This window comes from Phacochoerus africanus, chromosome 7 (genome assembly GCF_016906955.1).
Source record: "Phacochoerus africanus isolate WHEZ1 chromosome 7, ROS_Pafr_v1, whole genome shotgun sequence".
NCBI classification, from domain to species: Eukaryota; Metazoa; Chordata; class Mammalia; order Artiodactyla; family Suidae; genus Phacochoerus; species Phacochoerus africanus.
In genome coordinates this window covers 7310073-7333626 of record NC_062550.1, presented here as the reverse complement: position 1 = coordinate 7333626, position 23554 = coordinate 7310073, and the positions used below count along the sequence as shown (strand labels likewise).

The window sequence follows — 23554 nt, the reverse complement described above, 5'->3', positions numbered from 1 at the left end:
TAAACTTGGCCAGACCAAATATTCTTTAATTTTTGTGTGTGTGTGTGTAAAATATAACATATATATATATATAAATATATAAATGTAGCAAAACCTTTTTTCAGTATAACATAAAAAACTGAAATACAAATAGTATTCCATGGAGTAAGGTTCAAGAATGATATTTAATGCCTGTCAAGAACAAAATATAGAGAAATTTGTAATTTTGACTCTGACATGCTTTATCTTTCCTTTTTGTTTCTAGATTTTGGCTCTCTATTTGACTTGGAGCATGACTTACCAGATGAATTAATCAACTCTACAGAATTGGGACTAACCAATGGTGGTGATATTAGTCAGCTTCAGACAAGTCTTGGCATAGTACAAGATGCAGCCTCTAAACATAAACAACTGTCAGAATTGCTACGGTCTGGTAGTTCCCCTAACCTCAATATGGGGGTTGGTGGCCCAGGCCAAAGCATGGCCAGCCAGGCCCAACAGAACAGTCCTGGATTAGGTTTGATAAATAGTATGGTCAAAAGCCCAATGGCACAGGCAGGCTTGACTTCTCCCAACATGGGGATGGGCACTAGTGGACCAAATCAGGGTCCTACGCCATCTGCAACAGGTATGATGAACAGTCCAGTAAATCAGCCTGCCATGGGAATGAACACAGGGATGAATGCTGGCATGAATCCTGGAATGTTGGCTGCAGGCAATGGACAGGGGATGATGCCTAATCAAGTCATGAACGGTTCGATTGGAGCAGGCCGGGGGCGACCTAATATGCAGTACCCAAACCCAGGCCTGGCAAATGCTGGCAACTTAATGACTGAGCCACTGCAGCAAGGCTCTCCCCAGATGGGAGGACAGACAGGATTGAGAGGCCCTCAGCCTCTTAAGGTAAGTGCAGTTTGGGTTTGTGTGCACCATCAGCATGTTTTAAGTGTCCTGGTGATGGAGGAGTAGGGCTTGAGGGCAGTTTTTCATTTATTCTTTACTCCGCATGTTTAATCTTTTTACATAGTATAGCATTTCCCATGTTATATGCCACAGATCTACTGTGTTGTCACAAATTTTATAAAGCTCTTTCTCATATTAAATGTAAGTAATACATTTATTTTACACCTGCGAAGGTATTGTAATGTTACCAGCTCTTCCTTTTCCCTGTGGCACCTCTGTTAGAATATTTTCATCTCTTGTACGTCTTATAGTCTTCCTTAAAAAAAGCATTATTACTCTTTTCAGATAGACTTAGTTTGTTCCTGTTGCTTACAGTGTCCTTGGACTCTTAATAAGAAAAATTTTTTTTTCTTATTAGTTGATGTAAATAAAGATTCATTAGTTTACTGTGAAAACCTCACCCAACCTCCCTGGTGTTCCAGTTAACCTGATTGTAGCTATTTCTTGAAAGGCTCTGGGTTTTTAAAAAGCCTACTTTCTTAGCCTTATTAAGTAGAGAATGCTAAATACATATTTAAAAACCTTTTAAATGTGTGCACTCTATGTATAATTATGATGTTATAAACATATTTGATGCTTATTTCTCCATGTTTTCCTACACACAAAGCCTTTTTTTTTTTTTTTTTTGCTTTTTAGAGCTGCACCCACGGCATATGGAGGTTCCCAGGCTAGAGCCATGGCAATGCCAGATCCTTAACCCACTGAGTGAGACCATGGATCAAACCCACAACCTCATGATTCCTAGTCAGATTTGTTTCCGCTGAGCCACGACAGGAACTCCAAAAGCCTCTTTCTTAAAATGGCATCACACTGTAGTTGCCAGTGCTTGGCATGTAGTTAGTAAATATTTTTTGAATGAAAGAGATGGCTTTGCTTGCTTGGAAGGTGATATTAGAGATGGCTAAGCTTTTCACAAGGAGTCAGGAGTAAGCTTGCTGTGTAAGAGGGGTCATTTGAGCAGGCATTAGAATTTTCTGTGTTCCTGAGAATAATGATGGTGATAGTTCAAGGATGAAATTAAGACATGGATGAATTGGAAGTTGGAGGACTGAGGTCCCATGTATTTATATGAAAACCTTTAAATATTTTTATTTTGCTGTACAATGAAGTCATATTAGGAAAGGATTTTGTTTGGCATCCCTACCTACTCTCTAGGTTCTCCCCCTCTGGCAGTTTTCTGTTGTTGTATTGATGTGGTTTACTTAGAATATTTGGGATGAAAACTAGAAACAAAAAGATAAAATATTTATTAGTTACCTCTTAGAGATTATAGAAATATATTTATGAAGAGTCCCTGCCTGCCCCCCAATGTTTATATGGGGTGGGGGGCGGGCAGGGATGCCAAAAATTAAACCTTTACTGATTGAGCAGATCTTTACGGAGTCCTAGCTCTGATGCTGAAGATAGTAAATAAACTCACTTTGTGGAACTTACTTTCTAGTGTACACATAGATGTAAATTTATAGTATTCCTGGTAAGTGCTATGAAGAAAAAGTAAGAAAAGTAAGGAAAGGCTCATTGGCATTCGCCTAGGTAGAGTGGACACTGTCCTATTTATAATCTAAAAAACAAATTTCTTGCACCAACATTGTTTCGGGATTGGATATATAGCAGTAAATTAATCGGACCAAAAAAATCTGTCCTGTGGAGCTTATATTTTCATGGGAGGGGGCATTCAAATACAAATATAAAAAGTTTATTATTAAAGTTATTATTAACTTATTTAACTTTATCATTAACTTTATTGTTAAAATATTTTCTTATTTTAAATGAACCCCACCTATAAAATAGAAGTTGATACAAACCATGTAACATCAATGCCTGACACATAAGTGTGCTAAATGTCTAGTAAATTAGTTTTTTGGATTATGGAAGTTTAGGATGAGATAATTTTTATGCAAGTGAGAACTTACGTAAATAAAACAAATTTTCTCTTTGAGAGGAAAAAAAGCCTTTTCCGTATTTTCCTGTTAAAGATTAAAATAAATTGGAGCTCCTGCTGTGGCCCAGCGGGATCAGCAGCATCAGGACACAGGTTCAATCCCTGGCCTGGCACTGTGGGTTAAAGGATCTGGCATTGCTGCAGCTGCGACATAGGTCAAAACTGTGGCTTGAATCTGATCCCTGGCCTGGGAACTCCATATGCCACCAGGCAGCCAAGAAAGAAAAATAAATAAATTCAAGTCAGGTGTTCTAGTTGTTGGCTAGCAGTTGCCCTTTCACAGTAGCACATCCTAAAACTGCTTCCTAGATTTGATTATATATTCATTACTTTTTTTCTAAAACTCTTAAAAAGAGTTCTGGTGATGTTTAAGAATGAAGAATTAAGCAAGGAAAACTGAGACTTGATGACTTGAACCCTGTTGGCAAATGGCAGTGGCTTTTGTGTATAGTTCTTACTATGAATGACTCTGGTTCGAAACACGCCAGGAAGGTTGAGACTAATCTTCAAAAAGTCTCGCTAATGGTGACTTACGGGAAGAAACTTGGATCATACCCCTTTTTACTTTAATCTGTAACTGTAGAGTCAGCATAAAATAATCAAAGACAGAATGTTTCGTCTTAGAGTTCCCACTGTGGTGCAGTGGGTTAATGCTCCAGTGTTGTGTCTCTGGCGGCTCAGAATCATCCCTAGCCTGGGAACTTCCGTATGCTATGGGTGAAGCCAAAAACGAGAAAAAAAAAAAGTTTTGTCTTAAAGTTTTTCTGACTGATGAGTTCAGGATGTTACAGGTAAAGGCAGAAGAGTGTACTGATTCTGATCCGTACTATTGGAGTTGAAATCTGGGCTATACCATAATCTTCCTCTTTAGCTGTATATTGTGAAGCTTTTCAGTTAAATCATATCACTCCCCAGTAACTTTACAAGACATTATATTTTGAGACATTCCTCCTCAAAAATGCAGGTGACATGGGAGTTCCCACCGTGGCTCAGTGGTTAACAAATCCGACTAGGAACCATGAGGTTGCAGGTTCGGTCCCTGCCCTTGCTCAGTGGGTTAAGGATCCGGCGTTGCCGTGAGCTGTGGTGTAGGTCGGCTACAGCTCCTATTTGACCCCTAGCCTGGGAACCTCCATATGCCACGTGAGCGGCCCAAGAAATAGCAAAAAGACCAAAAAAAAAAAAAATGCAGGTGACAAAAATAAGTTTTTGAAAACCCTTTCTAAAATAGTTACCCTTGGAGTTCCCTCCGTGGCACCGTGGTTAACGAATCCAACTAGGAACCACGAGGTTGCGGGTTCGGTCCCTGCCCTTGCTCAGAGGGGCAAAAAGACAAAAAATAAACAAATAAATAATAAAATAGTTACCCTTTATGTATGAATAAGCATCACAGTTAATGGTGTGGACTCTGGAGCTGTGCTTCCTGCATTAAAAATGGACTCAGTCATTCACATAGTACTGTGTTACACCACACCAGTTACTTGCTATACCTCAGTTTTCCCATTTGTAGAATGCAAATAATACGAGTAGGTGTCACCTGCCTCGTAGGATTTTTGGAGAACTAAATGAGTTAATATAAGTAAGCTATTAGAGCAGCGTAGTAGTAGCAAGCACATAGTTTTAGAGTTCCCATTTTGTGACGTTCCGGCAGTATTTTTATGGGAAGAGGAAAAAAATCAAACTCACATCATGTAGTTAAGCTGGAGTCTCTTAGAAACATAGCTGTCAGCTGTAATAGGAAGGTCAAATCAGTATACCCCATGAATAGCAGTTGACTGGAGGATGTGGATGCTAATAGTAGAGACTTCAGTGGATTAATATTATATAAATTTGATGAAAGGTTTACTGTCTTTGAAAGTAGGACTTTTTTTTTTTTGCCACACCCACAGCATTTGGAAGTTCCCAGGACAGGGATTGAACCTGAGCCACGGCAGTGACAGTGCCAAATTCTTAACTGCTAGGCAACCAGGGAACTCAGAAACTTGAGGCTTTTTAAAAATTTATTTTAATTTTTTATTGAAATACTGATTTATAATGTTTCAGGCGTATAGCAATTGATTCAGATATATATACACATGCACATATGTATACACATACGTATATAATGGTATATATACAAACTTTTACTTAATTTTATTTTTGTCTTTTTGCCTTTTCTAGGGCCACTCCCGCGGCATACAGAGGTTCCCAGGCTAGGGGTCTAATCAGAGCTGTGGCCGCCAGCCTACACCAGAGCCACAGCAACACGGGATCCTTAACCCACTGAGCGAGGCCAGGGATTGAACCTGCATCCTCATGGATCCTAGTCGGGATCGTTAACCGCTGAGCCATGAAGGGAACTCCCCAAACTGTTTATTTTAAATTTAAGCATTTTGGGGACTTCTATGTCCACATTTCACAGCTTTCTGGAATTTGGGGGTTTTTTTCCCCTTAGAAAATAAAAACAAATCTGTTCTATGAAAGAGCTTATTGTATATGATTAGGAAACTAGTTACAGAATGTTATTAAAATAACAGTATCACACAGTATAATTGTACCTATGTAGTGTTAGGCTCCGAATGCTATGAGTGTCTGAATATTAATAGGTGTCTACTGTGTGTTGGGGCCATGAGCCCTACGATTGGTAGTTTTATTCATACTGTACAAGTAAGGAAACCAAGGAGGAAATACTACAGAGGACTTTGTCCTGAATTAAAGTGTGTGTTCATAACTATAGTACAATGTCATTCTATTATTATGATTCTTACATTGATAAAACCCATACAGCTAAAAACAAATACTAGGTTTCTGTGTTTGCTGTGTCAGCATTTTACGTCCTGGCTTGTTTATAGTCTTATATATGCACGATCATTGCTAGACTGAGACCTAGAAGAGCAGGAACCATGCCTGTTTTTTCTAATTCTGCCTTAGTGATCCCTGGACCTTTCACAGACACAGCTTTGGAGCCTCTTAATGTATTACTTTCAGTTACTCTGTAGCCCTGGGCCTAAGGAAAAGAAATACAAATTCAACCTTCTTTTGACTCTGGTTATCTCAAGTGCTGTGAAGAAGTGTGTGTTACCTGGTACCCAGATAGATTGAGATCCACTTTTTTTTTTTTGGTCTTTTTGGGGCCACACCCATGGCATATGGAGATTCCCAGGCTAGGGGTCGAATCAGAGCCACAGCTGCCAGCCTACACCACAGCCCCAGCAACAGCAGATCCAAGCTGTGTCTTCCACCTACACCACAGCTCACTGAAACGCCAGATCCTTAACCCACTCAGCAAGGTCAGGGACTGAACCTGCAATCTCATGTTTCCTAGTCAGATTTGTTTCCGATGCGCCACAACGGGAACTCCCATATCCACATTTTATATATTTTGTGTGTGCACTACATCAGTTTGAAAAATAGTCCCTATGGGGTAGTGAAGTCCACTAAGCTAAGGCAGTGGTATAAAAGTAATGGAGAAGAGTCTGAGGAATGTTTAGGCTTGGGTGTAGGTTCTGAGAGATCCCCAGTCTTCCTTGTTTATCAGTGTATACCTCCCTCCCTGCCTTGGTTAACATAGTGCCTGACTTGGGTATAGATGTGTTTATCAAATCCAGTAGGTAGGAGGACTTGTCAAGATGTAGTTTGTGGAGTTCCCATCGTGGCTCAGCAGTTAATGAATCTGACTAGCATCCATGGGGACACAGGTTTGATCCCTGGCCTCTCTCAGTGGGTTAAGGATCCACCATTGCCATGAGCTGTGATGTGGGTTTCAGACACGGCTCGGATCCTGTGTGGCTGTGGCAGTGGCGTGGGACAGTGGCTACAGCTCTGATTCACCCTCTATCCTTGGAACCTCCATATGCTGCTGGTGTGGCCCTAAAAAAAAAGATGTAGCTTGTTTTTGTCTTTTTAGAGCTTCACCCGAAGCATATGAAAGTTCCCAGGCTAGGGGCCAAGTCGGTGCTATAAATGCCAGCCTGCACCACAGCAGTGCGGGGTCTGAGCCTCATCTGCAACCTACACAACTCAGCAACACCAGATCCTTAACCCACTAAGCAAGGCCATGGATCAAACCCATGCCGTCATGAAAACTAGTCAGGTTCATTACCACTGAGCCACAACAGGAGCTCTAATTTATTTATTTTATTATTATTTTTTTTAATGGCTGTGCCCACAGCATGAAGCCATTCACAGGGCAGGGATTAAACCTACACCACAGCAGTGACGATATCAGATCTTAACCTGCTGAGCTATCAGGGAACTCCAGATTTGTTATTTGGTGGCTCTTAGAGTAACATTTTCACATTTAGTATCGGTGTGTGTTACTGTTACTGCCTGCAGGTCATATTTAAGGGATTTTTTTGCCCCAGTGTTAAATGTCCGTAACCTGCAATATTTGTTGTGTTTTGAGCACTACTTTCTATTTGGCAGTGATTGTCACCATCATGTGTTTTAATGTGTTCCTGTGTTCCCCAGGTTTCTGCTTTTAATGTATTGAACACTTAGAGTCAGATTTCTTTTGAAAGAAAGATAAACAGTCCCCTGCAGGTAAACAGGCTAGAAATGTTTGTGGCTTCCTGATCCTTTGCCTTTTCAGTTTAGGTGGAGATCTGTATCGCTGTGTCCAGCTAGGTGGTGGGTAGTTGGTCATCTGGATCACAGTAGCTACAGAGAAGAGAACATGATCAAGTAACTAACTACAGTATAGCAGAAATTAAGATCATTGTATTCCCTTCCTAGTCTCTTTGGTGCGATTGTGGAGGGTGGCTGGATAAAAAGGGTAGGGTTTGGGAGGATTGGCTGTGTTTTATTTCCTAACCCTGGCAGCAGAACTCTGAGGAAAATGGGGAAGCAAAAAGCCTGAGAGTCTTTGTCAGAGTGACCGGAAGTGTCAGGAATGGATTACTGCCCGCTGACCAGCAGTTAGTGCTGTCTGTGTATCTGAGACCATAGTCTGCTACAGAGTGAACTTGGAGTTTCTAGGTAATGCGTAGTGACTGAGGGAACAAGCAGTGTCGGGAATTGAAACTCACCTGGTGTAGGCAGACAAGGCAGTGTCTGTGTGAACAGACCTTTGAAGAACCACAGTCTGGAGTTCCCGTCGTGGCTCAGCAGAAATGAATCTGACTACTATCCATGAGGATGCAGGTTCAATCCCTGCCCTTGCTCAGTGGGTTAAGGATCTGGCATTGCTGTGAGCTGTGGTGTAGGTCACAGACTCAGCTCGGATCTGGTGTTGCTGTGGCCATGGCGTAGGCCAGCAGCAACAGCTCCTATTCGACCCCTGGTCTGGGAACTTCCACATGTCCTGGATGCAGCCCTAAAAAGACAAAAAATAAAAAGGACCAGAGTCTACTAGGATATGTTTGATAAACACATTATGCTTATTAGCAAGAGACATCAAGGCATCTTACAAATCCCAGCATTTTACTTATATAAATTATGGGCTCTGAAAAGCATAATTTATTATCTTTTGGTCTTTGATGGTCTGTCATGCGGGTTCTATGATAGAATAGCTTTTGTTTTATGTCAATCTGAATTTTCATTCTAATAAGAAAGGCAAGTGAAATACAGCTCCCTCAGATATAAGCAAGCATGTTATTGGAACTATATTAGTATAAATATTATTACTTAAAAGGCATATGTAGCCATAGCACTCCCAGCCACATTTGAATCTCACAGAAACCTGAACTTTGCCTTTAAGCCTGTTTTTTTATTTAATTGTCCCTACAATCTTACTTGCCAGATTCACATAGGAAATTCCAATTATTAGAGACAGTAAATGTTTTACTCAAAATGCTTCCCATTCAGGCTGTGCCATTTTTCTATGCTTTTACCCAGACTTTGCTCTTCCCTCTGTCTCAATTCCCTATCATTATCCCTACCTCTTTTAGAACTTCTTACTGATTTCCTTTACAGGTTAGCATTCAGAAGTCAAATAGGAAAGTATGTGTCATTGCCCAGTTATAGGCAAAGGGAAAAGCTTAAACAAGTGCTGGAGACTCAAGAAGCGTGACGGTCTTAGGTTTCCAAGTTAATGGGTGTGGGAGATAAGGAGGCCATGGAGAAATAAGTAGTCCTCATGAAGACAGTGAAGGGTCTCGTATGCCATGGTTTTCCCCCAGCAAGAAAACCTATTAGATACAGTCTTCAAAAGCTGTGATGATGGGGCTTGAATTAAGACAGTGACAGTGGGCATGGATCCATGGGAATGATGAGGATTGGGTAGTTAGAGGTAGAATTCGAAGGACCGTTTGATAGAATCAGATCTGAGAAGGATATAGAAATCTAGTATGACTGCTTTTCATTGGGCAGTGGCCTTAGTATCCTTGGGTTCTATTTTGAGTGCTTGCTGTATGTTTCTAGTAGGTGATGATTGACTTACAGTGGGGTCTTATGTGGAACAGGATTTTTTTTTTTTTGTCTTTTTTGTTGTTGCTATTTCTTGGGCCGCTCCCGCGGCATATGGAGGTTCCCAGGCTAGGGGTTGAATCGGAGCTGTAGCCACCGGCCTACGCCAGAGCCACAGCAATGCGGGATCCGAGCCGCGTCTGCAACCTACACCACAGCTCACGGCAACGCCGGATCCTTAACCCACTGAGCAAGGGCAGGGACCGAACCCGCAACCTCATGGTTCCTAGTCGGATTCGTTAACCACTGCGCCACGACGGGAACTCCAGGAACAGGAATTTTAAGTTGCATCATTGTTATCAGTCAAATACTTGGCTTTTGAATAATCAATACTCTGTTCTTTAGGTTGATCATTACACAGTATAATGGTTCCAGATGGACTTACATACACACAGGAACAAAATTGATTTTTAAAGTACATGGAGGGAGTGGGATGGACTGGGAGTCTGGGGTTAATATTGCATTTGGAGAGGATAAGCAATGAGATCCTGCTGTGTAGCACAGCGCATCATATCTAGTCACTTATGACGGAACATGATGGAGGATAATGTACACATGTATGTGACTGGGTCACTTTGCTGTACAGTAGAAATTGACAGAACACTGTAAACCCAACTATAATGGAAAAAATAAAAATCATTAAAATAAATAAAGTACATAGCGAGTTCCTATTGTGCCTCAGCGGTAACAAACCCAACTAGTATCTGTAAGGACGCAGGTTTGCTCCCTGACCCCGCTCAGTGGATTTGGCATTGCCATGAACTGTGGTGTAGGTCACAGGCGCAGCTTGGGTCTGGTGTTGCTGTGGCTGTGGTGTAGGCCAGCAGCTACAGCTCTGATTCGAACCCTAGCCTGGGAACTTCATATGCCCTGAAAAGACAAAAATGTACATAGGGATTGCACATATATTCAGATTACTTTAAGGGCCATGGAGCTAGTTTAACTAATAAAGCAGCTAGGTGTAAGACAGCAGGGACTGATGCATATCCTGAATTTGCATGCCGTATGTAAAGGATTGAGATTAGAAAAGTTTTAAAATCACTATTCTATCATGTCCCTAAATAAAAAAGGACTACCAATTTTCTACCTTTTATATAAACAAAATGCTGGAATAAGCTTTCAAGTGCTTTGATATATGAAGCTCTGGAATATATTTAGGAATTAGATGGTTTATTGAGTTATAGTTTGTGCATTAAATGAAAGTTATTTAGTGGAGATGAAAGGAGTTCTGTTGTGGCACAGCAGAAACGAATCCAACTAGGAACCATGAGGTTGTGGGTTCAGTCCCTGGCCTCGCTCACTGGGTTAAGGATCTGGCATTGCTGTGAGCTGTGGTGTAGGTCACAGATGAGGCTCAGATCCTGCATGGCTGTGGCTGTGGCTGAGGCCAGCAGATGTAGCTCTGACTAGACCCCTAGCCGGGGAACCTCCATATGCCCTAAAAAGCAAAAAGAAAAAAAAAAGTGGAGATGAAAGACAAACCCTACTTAGATATAGCTAAATGAAAACACACATTTTTCTAAAGCATTTATCTCATATTTATAGAAAACAGCTCTAAATTGTACCTGAGACCCCTAGGTTACAGTCTGTTTATCTATACAAAGAATTTGTCTTTGTAAATTAGGAAATGGAAAAGGAAAAGCTATAGTAATATTCTTTTAGTGGGGGAATAAGATTTAATTTCTCTCCTTTTTCTTGTTCTTAGATGGGAATGATGAACAACCCTAATCCTTACGGTTCACCATACACTCAGAATTCTGGACAGCAGATGGGAGCCAGTGGCCTTGGTCTCCAGATACCGACAAAGTCTGTACTACCAAATAGCTTATCTCCATTTGCAATGGATAAAAAGGCAGTTCCTGGTGGAGGAATGCCCAATATGGTGGGTAGTAATCAATCTACAAATTTGTCTTTTGACACTTTAAAAGTTTTTTTATTTATTTTCTTTTTCAATGGCTACATCCACGACAGATAGAAGTTCCCAGGCCAGGGATTGAATCTAGATCCTTAACCCACTGTAGTGCAGTGGGTTAAGAATCTGACTGTAGCAGCTCAGGTTGCTGCAGAGGTGAGGGTTCAATCCCCAGCCCTGCACAGTGAGTTAAAAAAAGGATCCAGCATTGCTGCAGCTGCAGCCTTAGTCACAGCTGTGGCTGGATTTAGTCCCTTACCCCGGGAACTTCATACACCATGAAGTGCGGCCATTAAAAAAAGAAAAGCATTATGTTACACTTTTATGTCTTCTGCTGTATACAGTAGGGTGTAATGGATGGCTCTTGTGATCAGGGAAGCTGGTGCCTTCCTTCCATTTCACTTGAGGTTTGACAACCTCAGGTGGTGGTTTTTCACTTGAGATACTGACAGGTAAGGGTGCTGGTCCAAGTAGAAGCAAGTGAGGCTGCTGCAGTGAAAGTTCTGGGGTCCTGCTATATGTAGCTTCTCTTTGTGAGTAATTCTTCCTGTAGGACAGGAAAGTAGAACCATCTTCCTCTTAGGAAGGACTCTCTGGCAAAGGATTCTAACCCTGACGACCATGTTTACTGATTTGTGTCTTCTATTACACAAAAGTAATTTCCTTCTCAAAGTTATATATATGGTTTTGTTTGTTTGTTTGTCTTTTTGCCATTTCTTGGGCCGCTCCCGCGGCGTATGGAGGTTCCCAGGCTAGGGGTCCAGTCGGAGCTGTAGCCACCAGCCTACACCAGAGCCACAGCAACACGGGATCCGAGCCGCGTCTGCGACCTACACCACAGCTCACGGCAACACCAAATCTCCAACCCACTGAGCAAGGCCAGGGATCAAACCTGCAACCTCATGGTCAGATTCATTAACCACTGCGCCACAACGGGAACTCCTATATATGTTGTTTTTAACAATGATTTTTGTTATGGGAAAATCTCCAAAGCTTCTAATGTTGCTGTTTTTCTAAAGTAAAGCTGTTTCTAGTTGTAAATATGTCGGGTAGTCCATGTTCATCTTTAGAAAAATTGTCCTATAAGGAATTTTATTTTCTTGCCAGATTTTTTTTTTTTTTTTTTAGCTTTTTCTTTTTTGGCTACACCCACTGCATGCAGAAGTTCCTGGACCAGGAATTGAATCTGTACCACAGTGGTGACAACAGCCAATCCTTAACCTGCTGCTCCATAAGAGAGCTCCTCCATTTCACATATTTATTCCGTCCCATATTCATTGATGCCTATATTTCAGATATTCCACTTAAGTACTGGATATAGAAAGATGAATAAAACACAGCATCTCTGTCACCAGAAATGTTTACTTTTTTATTGGAGAAAACACATTTCTTCCAGACTTTATAAAAACTCATTTTTCACCCACTTGAAAGACCCCTGCCAGGTCTCTCAAGAAACACTTCACTATTAAAAACCTAATTTTGGGAGTTCCCGTCGTGGCGCAGTGGTTAACGAATCTGACTAGGAACCATGAGGTTGCGGGGTTCGGTCCCTGCCCTTGCTCAGTGGGTCAACGATCCGGCGTTGCCGTGAGCTGTGGTGTAGGTTGCAGACGCGGCTCGGATCCCGCGTTGCTATGGCTCTGGGTAGGCCGGTGGCTACAGCTCCGATTCAACCCCTAGCCTGGGAACCTCCATATGCCGAGGGAGCGGCCCAAGAAATAGCAACAACAACAACAACAACAAAAAGACAAAAAAAAAACCCTAATTTTGACATTCTCTTCACTACAGATTCCTTTTCTCCTTGGCACTGGAGTTTGCCATGTCCTTCTCTTTCTTTTGCTCTCTGTATGTTATTCATGCTTTGATTATATTGCTTGGTAATGTAGTGATTCTTTTTCTTACTAAATTGAACTTATTGATCATAGAAGCCATCATTTATCTTAGATGTCTTAGAACCCTATACCAAAAAATGGGGTCTGCTGTGGAGTTCCCATCATGACTCAGCAGAAATTAATCTGACTAGGGTTCCAGAGAACGCGGATTTGATCCCTGGCCTTGCTCGGTGGGTTGGGGAATGTCCAGCGTTGCTGTGAGCTGTGGTGTGGGTCACAGACGCGGCTCGGATCCCACGTTGCTGTGGCTGTGATGTAGACCAGAGCTGTAGCTCTGACTCATCCCCTAGTCCGGGGACCTCCGTGTGCCGTGGGTGTGGCCCTAAAAGAAAGAAAGAAATGGAGTTCCAGTCGTGACACAGTGGTTAATGAATTTGACTAGGAACCATGAGGTTTCAAGTTCGATCCCTGGCCTTGCTCAGTGGGTTGGGGATCCGGCGTTGCCGTGAGCTGTGGTGTAGGTTGCAGACGAGGCTCGGATCCCACATTGCTGTGGCTCTGGGTAGGCTGGTGGCTACAGCTCCGATTCAACCCCTAGCCTAGGAACCTCCATATGCCACTGGAGTAGCCCTATAAAGACAAGAGACAAAGAAAACTTTTTTTAATAAAAAAATTTAAAAAAAAAGAAAAAATGGGGTCTGCAGTATAGTAGTTCTTAAAGATGTTCATTGAAAAATCTGCAAGTCCATATTTATTAAGGAGGTAGCACCCTATGAGACCTAACAAATGTATCTTTATTATTTTATCCCTCAGGGCCAGCAGCAGGCCCCACCCCCACAGGTCCAGCAGCCAGGTCTGGTGACTCCAGTAGCCCAAGGGATGGGTTCTGGAGCGCACACGGCTGATCCAGAGAAGCGCAAGCTTATCCAGCAGCAGCTTGTTCTCCTCTTGCATGCTCACAAGTGCCAGCGCCGGGAGCAGGCTAATGGGGAAGTGAGGCAATGCAACCTTCCCCACTGTCGTACAATGAAGAACGTCCTTAACCACATGACACACTGCCAGTCAGGCAAGTCCTGCCAAGGTGAGTGGGCTCAGAGGGTTTTTGTGCTCAGCACTTAATACTTATATATAGTTAGAGTGATCACATTTTCTCTTTACTCTATTTTGAGACTCCTTACTGATAATGCCTTACACTATATTAAGTTATGATACAATTCAGTTATCAGTCTATGAAGGAGTATCTAGAGAGGTAGTAGGAGAGGCGGTTTTAGAGACTTTCCTTTTGTGATGATTCTTTCTGACTTTTATTTGCCCTACTTTAAATATTATTAAGGGTTTGCTAACTGTCATGTGGGCAGTGCTAACATAGTATTACACAACTTAATATAATTTGCATATTTTTGGAGTCATTAGAAATCTGTTTTTGGAGTTCCCGTCGTGGCTCAGCAGTAACAAACCCAACTAGTACCCATGGGGACACGGGTTTGATCCCTGGCCTTGCTCAGTGGTTGCCATGAGCTGTGGTGTAGGTCAGACACAGCTCAGATTTGGTGTGGCTGTGGTGTAGGCCGGGAGTTACAGCTCCACTTCGACCCCTAGCCTGGGAACTTCCTTGTGCCACGGGTGAAGCCCTAAAAAGACCCCCCCCCAAAAAATCTGTTTTTATAGATTTTTATAATACAAGTAGATTGCTGAGCTTTGTGGTGAAAAATAGGGGCTCTGGAAGCCAGACTGCTTGAGTTTGAATCTCACTTTGTATGCTCTGTGACTTTGTGCAAATTACTTAACTGGTTTTTGCCTATTTTCTCAACTATAAAATATCAATAAATATTCCATGAATGTTAATAACCTCTCTGTGAATATTAATAACTACCCTATGAAGAGGCAGGGGGTTTAATAACATTTGTAGTACTTGTGTGATCAATAAGTTAGCTAATAGGGAGTTCCCGTAGTGGCTCAGCAGAAACCAATCTGACTAGTATCCATGAGGACACACATTCAATCCCTGGCCTCACTCAGTGGGTTAAGGATCCAATGTTGGGGTGAGCTGTGGTGTAGGTCACAGATGTGGCTTGGATGTGGCATTGCTGTGGCTGTGGCAAAGGCCAGAGGCTACAGCTCTGATAAGAACCCTAGCCTGGGAACCTCCATATGCCATGGGTGCGTCCCTAAAAAGACAGATAAGTAAGTAAAATAATTTTGCTAATAATTAAAGCACCATTTTTCTTCTTTTTAGTGGCACACTGTGCATCTTCTCGACAAATCATTTCACACTGGAAGAATTGTACAAGGCATGATTGTCCTGTGTGCCTGCCCCTTAAAAATGCTGGAGATAAGAGAAATCAGCAGTGTAAGCAATTAAATCTTTAAAGTTTCTATATCAAAAGTATTCTTAGACTGTCACCAAAGAAATTTGGTGAGATTTAGAGTGCCTCTTGATTGTGTGACGTTCCTGCGACTGCTTAATGCTACTAGATTATTTCCACTTACCAGTAACTTCATATTAATAAGATTAGACTTAAACCACTTACTACCTAAAGTAAGACCCAGAAAGATCTTGGGCAGGCTACTTAACTCCTTTATACTAGCGATCTAAATATTTAGATAATTTGAAATTATGTAAAGATAAAAATAGTTTATTATTTTAGAAGCCTGGGGTGATGAGCTTTTCTTAGAGAAAAGACAAAAGTAGAAGATGCAGCCACCACACCTTTAGAAACAAAAAACACTTAGCATTTAGGACAGAAAGACAAATTTGGAATTGTGTGTATAACATGTTAAAAAAAAAAGGCATTAAATTCCATAAATAATGAAGAAATTATAAATAGCCCAGTAGAGAATTTAGACTAGAAAATAGACAATTCACTAGAGCTTGGAAATAACCCCAAAATCCCCATTAATTAAGAAGTGAAGTTAACTACCATTTCTTTCCTGTCACATTGACAGAAGTGACGTTACCTCAGAGTTCCTGTCGTGGCTCAGTGGTTAACGAATCCGACTAGGAACCATGAGGTTGCGGGTTCGATCCCTGGCCTCCCTCAGTGGGTTAAGGATCCGGCGTTGCCGTGAGCTGTGGTGTAGGTTGCAGACTCAACTCGGATCCCGCATTGCTGTGGCTCTGGCTGGAGGCTACAGCTCTGATTTGACCCCTAGCCTGGGAACCTCCATATGCCGTGGGTGCGGCCCTAGAAAAGTCAAAAAGACAAAAAAAAGAAGAAGTGACGTTACCTCATGTTGGCCTTTGTGTGGCTGTGAGGCATTCATACAGTATTGATGGGAACATCGATATGGGAAGGCTTTTTGGTGTTTTGAATCAGAAGCCTTTCATGCCAGTGATCTCCTCTTGACCAGTCAGTTCTTCGTCTAGAAATTTTTTCAAAGAAGTAAAGGAAAATAAGATGCATATATTTCATAACCCCGTAACAATAATTCATGTTTAAGACACAGTATTGTTTTCTTTCTCACTATCTTTAATGTTATAATACTGTTTCTTTTGTTTTCTCTAGCAATTCTGACTGGCGCACCAGTTGGACTTGGAAATACTAGCTCTCTAGGAGTGGGTCAGCAGTCTACTCCCAGCCTAAGCACTGTTAGTCAGATTGACCCCAGCTCCATAGAAAGAGCCTATGCAGCCCTTGGACTACCCTACCAAGTAAACCAGATGCCCACACCACCCCAGGTGCAAGCAAAGAGCCAGCAGAACCAGCAGTCTGGGCAGTCTCCCCAGGGGATGCGGCCCATGAGCAACATGAGTAAGTTTGGGTCCTGCTAGTGACAGATGTGATAGCAGTTGTGTGTGTAAATGCCATGTAGTACGCAAGACCACTTCTCAGTTTATTTTAGTCTCTCTGTGTGTCTGTCTCTCTCTCTCCCTTGTCTCCCCTCTTACTTTTCTTGTTACTGAGTAATTTTTTTGAAGTAACTTTTAAAAGATTATAGTGTAAAAAATCCCCTTATAATCCATATACCAGAAGCAACTGCTACTGGTTTATTTGCTTCTTAATCCTATTATACATTTATGATTTTAGATTTCTAGAAATGGGATCCCATGTGTTACAACAGAATATTTCTTTACACAATGTGGATGACTTTCAGTTTATCAAATACATTTGTTTGCCTAACCTCTCTTCCTATGATATAACTGAGAGGGAAGCGGAAGCGTGAGCAGTGTTCTAATATCCTCATTTGGGGTGGTTTTTATTTTCTAACTGTATGGTAAAATAAAGGAGATTTGTCGTATGATTATCTTTACTGTCAGGCAGTTGAACATCTAAGCAATTTTGTACAAATAGTTTAAAAACCCAGCACAAGTAAGCTCATGACTTTTAATACTTTGCCTTTTTTTAGTTTTATATCAGAGTATAGTTGATTGCCTCACATTCTAAAATGAAGTTCTTTTGTAACTAGAAAACAGTCTGATTTGCCATAATCCACCATGTTTTTTCCTATGAAACCTTCCCATCCTTCTGTTAATAAGTGCAGACTTTAGTTCCTGCACATTACTGTTTGATTCTAAATGAGAAAACAAAATTGGGCTCAATACTCTTTTTTTTTTTTTTTTGCTATTTCTTGGGCCGCTCCTGCGGCACATGGAGGTTCCCAGGCTAGGGGTCGAATAGGAGCTGCAGCCACCAGCCTACTACGCCAGAGCCACAGCAATGCGGGATCCAAGCCGCGTCTGCAACCTACACCATAGCTCATATCCATAGCTCAAATCCATAGCTGGATTGTTAACCCACTGAGCAAGGCCAGAGACCGAACCCGCAACCTCATGGTTCCTAGTTGGATTCGTTAACCACTGAGCCATGACGGGAACTCCCTGGGCTCACTACTCTTGTGAAAATGTAGGATTTTTGTTATTTTTAACTTAAGGAAATGTACACTGTTTTGTAACAAGCAATGCCAACTTGTTAAATAATTCTTGAGAAAGAAGTTTTAAGAAGTGGACTAGAGGAGTTCCTGCTGTGGCCCAGTGGGTTAAGAGTCCTACTGTAGCAGCTTAGGTTGCTGATGAGGTGTGGGTTAGATCCTTAGCTGGGCTCAGTGGGTTAAGGATCCCATGTTATCATTGCTGTGGCATAGGTTGCAGCTGTAGCTCAATTTCAATCCCTGGTCAGGGCTGCAGGTATTGCCAAAAAACTATACTTTTGGATGATGTTTGGACCAGGGTTTTTAGAATATGAGGGGTTTTTTGTGTTTTTGTTTTTTTTCAGGAGTGATCCTTTAAGGATTCTGTCATCATTACTGTTCTATAATGGATTTAACTAGGAATATAGTGGGTTTTTTGTTTTTGCTTTTTAGGGCTGCACCTGCAACATATGGAGATTCCCAGGATAGGGGTCAAATCAGAGTTGTAGCTGCCGGCCTATGCCACAGCAACGCAGGATCCGAGACGCACTTGCAACCTACACCACAGCTCATGGCAATGCCAGATCCGTAAGCCACTGAGCAAGGCCAGGGATTTAACCTGCATCCTCATGGATGCTAGTCAGATTCGTTAACCACTGAGCCACAACAGGAACTCCAGGAATATAGTAATTTGAGTAATTATCAGAAATATGACTCTGGAGTTTCAGCTTGGCCCTAGCCTAGTACTCTTATTATCAGAAAAAAACAAGTAAATTCAGAGTTGTTAAATTTTCAAATTAGTGTTATTACTGTGCTCTTACTCTTGACATCTTTTATGATTTTTAAATATTAAGCAAAGCTCTTTTCACTTTGGTTTCCTTCCACTGATGATCCTTATTTTAGGATATTTCAGGTTCGGACTAGATCTGGTAGGCCAAATTCACAAACAAGATTATATTGTGTCCCCTTAATAATGTAACATTTTTATCCTGTTTGTAAACAAAAGCAACTTACATAAAAGCATCAGTGTATTCTCCCTGACAAGTGATTTAAAATATTCCAGGTTCAGAGTTCCCGTTGTGGAGCAGCAGAAATGAATCTGACTGGGAACCATGAGGTTGGGGGTTTGATCCCTGGCCTTGCTCAGTGGGCCAGGGATCTGGTGTTGTCGTGAGCTGTGGTGTAGATCACAGATGAGGCTCGGATCCTGCATTGCTGTGGCTGTGGTGTAGGCCAGCAGCTGTAGCTCCAATTAGACCCCTAACCTGGGAACCTCTGTATGTCACAGGTGCGGCCCTAAAAAGCAAAAAAAAAAAAAAAATTCCAGGTTCTTCTTTCATAGTTGTTGCAGATTTAAAGATAGTATTTTCGTGACGTTTTTCCCCTGTATGATTACATTTTTTCTCTTAAATTTCAATTTGGAGTTTTCAGACCTACCTAAAAGTTGTTGTAGTTCACTGAAGATAGTAGCATATACTGTTTTTCAAGATGTGCTGATTTTCAACACTTTTGCCACCTTAGCTTTGTCTCTGTGTGGACTAGAGATACCCTCACACCTGACTACTAACTGTTTCAGCATGTGTTTCCTAGTAACAAAGGACAGTCTTTTCCATACCACTGTATTGTTACCACACCTGCAAAACTCAACATTGGTGCAGTAAATATACAATCTATATTTTAATTTCTGTAATTGTCACCCCAAATCTGTGAAGTATTTCGTATTCATTTTGTTGTCTTTTTGTCTCTCAATCTAGACGTCATCTCACTTTTCTTTATTCATCACTTGACTTGATGAGCCCTGTGGATTGTCTCATAGTTTGTATCTGTCTGATGGTTTCCTTATCACTAGGCCTTGGTTAAACATTTAGGGGACGAGTATGTCGTGGATGGTGGTGTGTATTCCGTCAAGTTTTAATAATTTTGGCATAGAAATTTCTTTCTTTTCTTTTTTGTCTTTTGTCTTTTTAGGGCCACATCTGACATATGGACATTCCCAGGCTAGGGGTCCCAATTGGAGCTACAGCTGCCAGCCTACACCAGAGCCACAGCAACTCGGGATCCAAGCTGTGTCTTTGACCTACACCATAGCTCACAGCAACGCCAGATCCTTAACCCACTGAGCAAGCCCAGGGATCGAACCTGCAACCTCATGTTTTCTAATCAGATTCGTTTCCCCTGCGCCATGATGGCAACTCCCATTGGCATAAAAATTTCTTGGGACTCTTCATTTGCTTTTAGCTAGCCTTCGCAGTATCCTTATTCTCTTGTTTTATTGCTGACCTTCAAATCATTGATTACCTAACTTTCAACTATTTTATGGAAATTGTGGAACTATTACTGTCAAGAACGTCTGGGTTTTGTTTTGTACCCTCTTCTGGAGGTTTTATATCTGACTTGTTAGACATGGTCCCTAGTTTGTTTCCACGGGCTGTCAGATTTTTTTAGAAGTATGTTCATGTTTATGGTTTAAGAATCTTTGTCATACAACCTTTACCTGAGGTGTGTGATACCGAGTAGGATGAAGCACCTAAACACACATTTTTACTAACTCATGGGGAAAATATTCACAGAAACAACTTGGGACTAGAGATGTGTCTCACTGTGGCAGAACTGGCTATAATGCTGGGACATTCTCAGAGTAATAAATTTTAGGTACCTGTGATTGACAAGGGCATTCGAATAAATAATAGCATTCACTTCAATGTGCTGTGTGCTAAAAACAAACATACTAAAGGAACATGATCCCTCCTTTGAAACATCTCAGGTCTGGATGTACACGTAAGTGAGTAAATAAACAAAAGAATAGGATTTCTACTGTGTATATCAGGCTTTAGAGATTCTGTAGCAGGGAGGGAACAAGGAAGCCCAAACCAGAGCTGACTAAAGCCCTCTGAGACCGTATTTGACCACATTCTTAATTTTCTAGTTACTGTTAAATTCACTTATTCTCTAAAGATTTCATTAGAGCTTAGGGAAAATAGGTCATCTCCTAGGGCTTAAGGATTCCTCCTAGAGCTTAAAATATATACATGGGGTTGCGTGAGTGATATTCTCACTGGTTTTTATGTGCTATGAATTCTTTTTTGTTCTTTTTTTTTTTTTTTTTTTTTCTGACTTAATTGTCTCTGCCAGTAGTGTCTGACCATATGGTTGTATTCTCAAATGAATGCTCACTCTTGGGGTCTTAAATACTAACCTGGGTAAGGGCATTCCTTTTCACGTTAGGATTGAGCCATTACTTACAATTGATGCCAGGTATTAAATGGACCTTAATACTTTGGAGAGGATGTTTGGCTGTGTTTTCATGTGCCATCAGAAGGCAGTAAGATAAGCAAATTAATATGCAGTGTAATTACTTTTTCTCCTCCCTCCATCCTGTTGCCACCGATAAGTTTGTGTTAAGGATACATAATTTTTCTACAAATGAGTATACACATGGAGTAAACAGACCACCAGCAACTATATTTCAGAGCCACCCTGATGCTGACAGAAGCAAAGTTTTGCCTGAGCATTTAGAAGCATATGAAAGAAGGCAACAGGGTTTTTATTACACATTATTTAGAAATCTAGTCAATTATTTGCATTTTAGTGGAAAGTTTTTTTTCTTGATTTTAGCTAAAATATCTTGAGTATATTAATAGAATTGTCTATCAGAATTTTTTAACCACATGAAAATTTGGTATGAGTTTGGCTGTTGGGTTTTTTTGTTTTTAAACAAATAGAGTGTTTATTAAAATTGTTATTATTTGAAAAAGTATTATTGGCATATAGAATTATTCAAGCCAGTTTGAAGGTGTATTCAATAAAAATGTCTAATTTTGGAGTTCCTCTTGTGGCCCAGCAGGTTAAGAACCCAACATAGTATCTAGGAGGATGCAGATAGGATCCCTGACCTCAATCAGTGGGTTAAGGATCCAGAGTTGCTGCAAGCTTTGGTGTAGATTGCAGCTGCAGCTGATTCCACCCCTGGCCCAGGAACTTCCATATGCTGCACATGTGGCAGTTAAAAAAAAAAAAAAAAGACATTTAATTTTAACTCAAACATTGTTTTTCATTCCCCTCCCTAGGGATCTTCATACTTAGGTTCCTTATGTCCTTATATAGATTGTGCTTATGAAAGCATATGCATGTATAACTTAATTCCCTGCAGTTTTGGTTTTATTTTTTACTCCTTTTAACATCATTACTGTTATTGTCTGTGTGTAATTTGTGTTCGTTTAAAAAAATAGTAAGACAAAATATGTAGAATGAGTATGTCCATTGAAAATGCTTCTTTCCCCAAACCTTCCTAAACATTTGGTATTCTCAAACTTTGAAAACCGTTTTCACCATTTTATACTGGAGAAATACATTGAAATTTTATTTTAAATGCAACAGAGCATATTTGCATTTTTAAAGCTGTTGTATTTTTATGTAAGTTGCCTGTTCTTTTTTTAACTGGTTGCTTGTAAGGTACTTTGTGTATTAGCCCATACAGAGGTGCTCCTATAATTATACTGCAAGTAGTTATTCATCGTGTATATTGCTAGCACCCCCCCCCATTTGTCATTTCTTTCTTTGTTTATGGTGATTATTTTACTTGTTACTCAAATTTTTTAATGTTCTTAAGAATTCTGTGTGGGTTTTTTTCGTTTTTTGTTTGTTTGTCTTTTGTACTTTTAGGGCTGCACCAGCAGCATATGGAGGTTCCCAGGCTAGGGGTTTAATCAGAGCTACAGCTTCTGGCCTACGCCAGAGCCAAAGCAACGCCAGATCCGAGGTACATCTGTGACCTACACCACAGCTAATGGCAATGCCGGATCCTTAACCCAGTGAGCAAGGCCAGGGATCGAACCCGCAACCTCATGGTTCCCAGTCAGATTTGTTTCTGCTGCACCACCACGGGGAACTCCAAGAATTCTGTTTTGAGTCTTACTTTGGAAGGATAAAAATTTCTTGTGATGTTTTTTCTAGTACTTAAGTAGCTTTTCCTTCTTCCTTTCTCTTCCTTTTTGTTGTTTTTGTTGTTGTTACTGATTTTTGAAGTACTTTATCTTGTTTTTTGTTTTGACCTAGGTGCTAGTCCTATGGGAGTAAATGGAGGTGTGGGAGTTCAAACATCGAATCTTCTTTCTGACTCGATGTTGCATTCAGCCATAAGTTCTCAAAAGTAAGTTTTGTCTTTGTTGCCCTTTGTCAGGTTTCAAGCACTTGTTAGACATTCCTTGTCTGAGTTTTTAAATTTCCTTAATTTGGAGATACCTTGATGAATGAAGACAAATAGTATGTTTGAGTTTATTCTTAACATTCTCTAGAACCTGTTTAGAAATTGTATCAGTTATTTGGGATAACTGACACCTTCCCAAATATAGGAAGAAATTGCAAAGTCAGCTAATTAAATTACGGGTTTCGGAGTTTGCACTGTGGCACAGTGGGTTAAGTCTCCAGCATTGTCTCTGCAGTGGCTTGGGTCACTGCTGAGGTGCAGGTTTGATCCTGGCCTGGTGTAGTAGGTAAGGATCTGGTATTGCCATGGCTGTGGCATTGGTTGCAGCTATGGCCTCAGATTCGATCCCTGACCCAGAATGTATATGCTGTGAGTACAGCCGAAAGGAGGAGGAAGAAAGAGTTTGCCCTATCCTAGAGACAATCCATTGCCCAGTGGATTCCCTAGGATAAGCTCTGTCAAAGTGACAGCTTAGTCTTAAAATAGAA

General features: G+C 41.0%; 1 protein-coding gene across 1 annotated transcript in view; it reads left to right on the top strand.

The window, feature by feature from the left end:
- The window catches only part of EP300 (E1A binding protein p300), an 81459-nt gene that overhangs the window by 21861 nt on the left and 36044 nt on the right, over positions 1-23554 (top strand). Inside the window, exons 2-7 of the mRNA XM_047786165.1 lie at positions 245-882; positions 10974-11150; positions 13826-14093; positions 15249-15362; positions 16519-16764; positions 22916-23009. Coding sequence (XP_047642121.1) covers positions 245-882; positions 10974-11150; positions 13826-14093; positions 15249-15362; positions 16519-16764; positions 22916-23009 — 1537 coding nt within the window. The remainder of the gene's footprint in view (positions 1-244; positions 883-10973; positions 11151-13825; positions 14094-15248; positions 15363-16518; positions 16765-22915; positions 23010-23554) is intronic.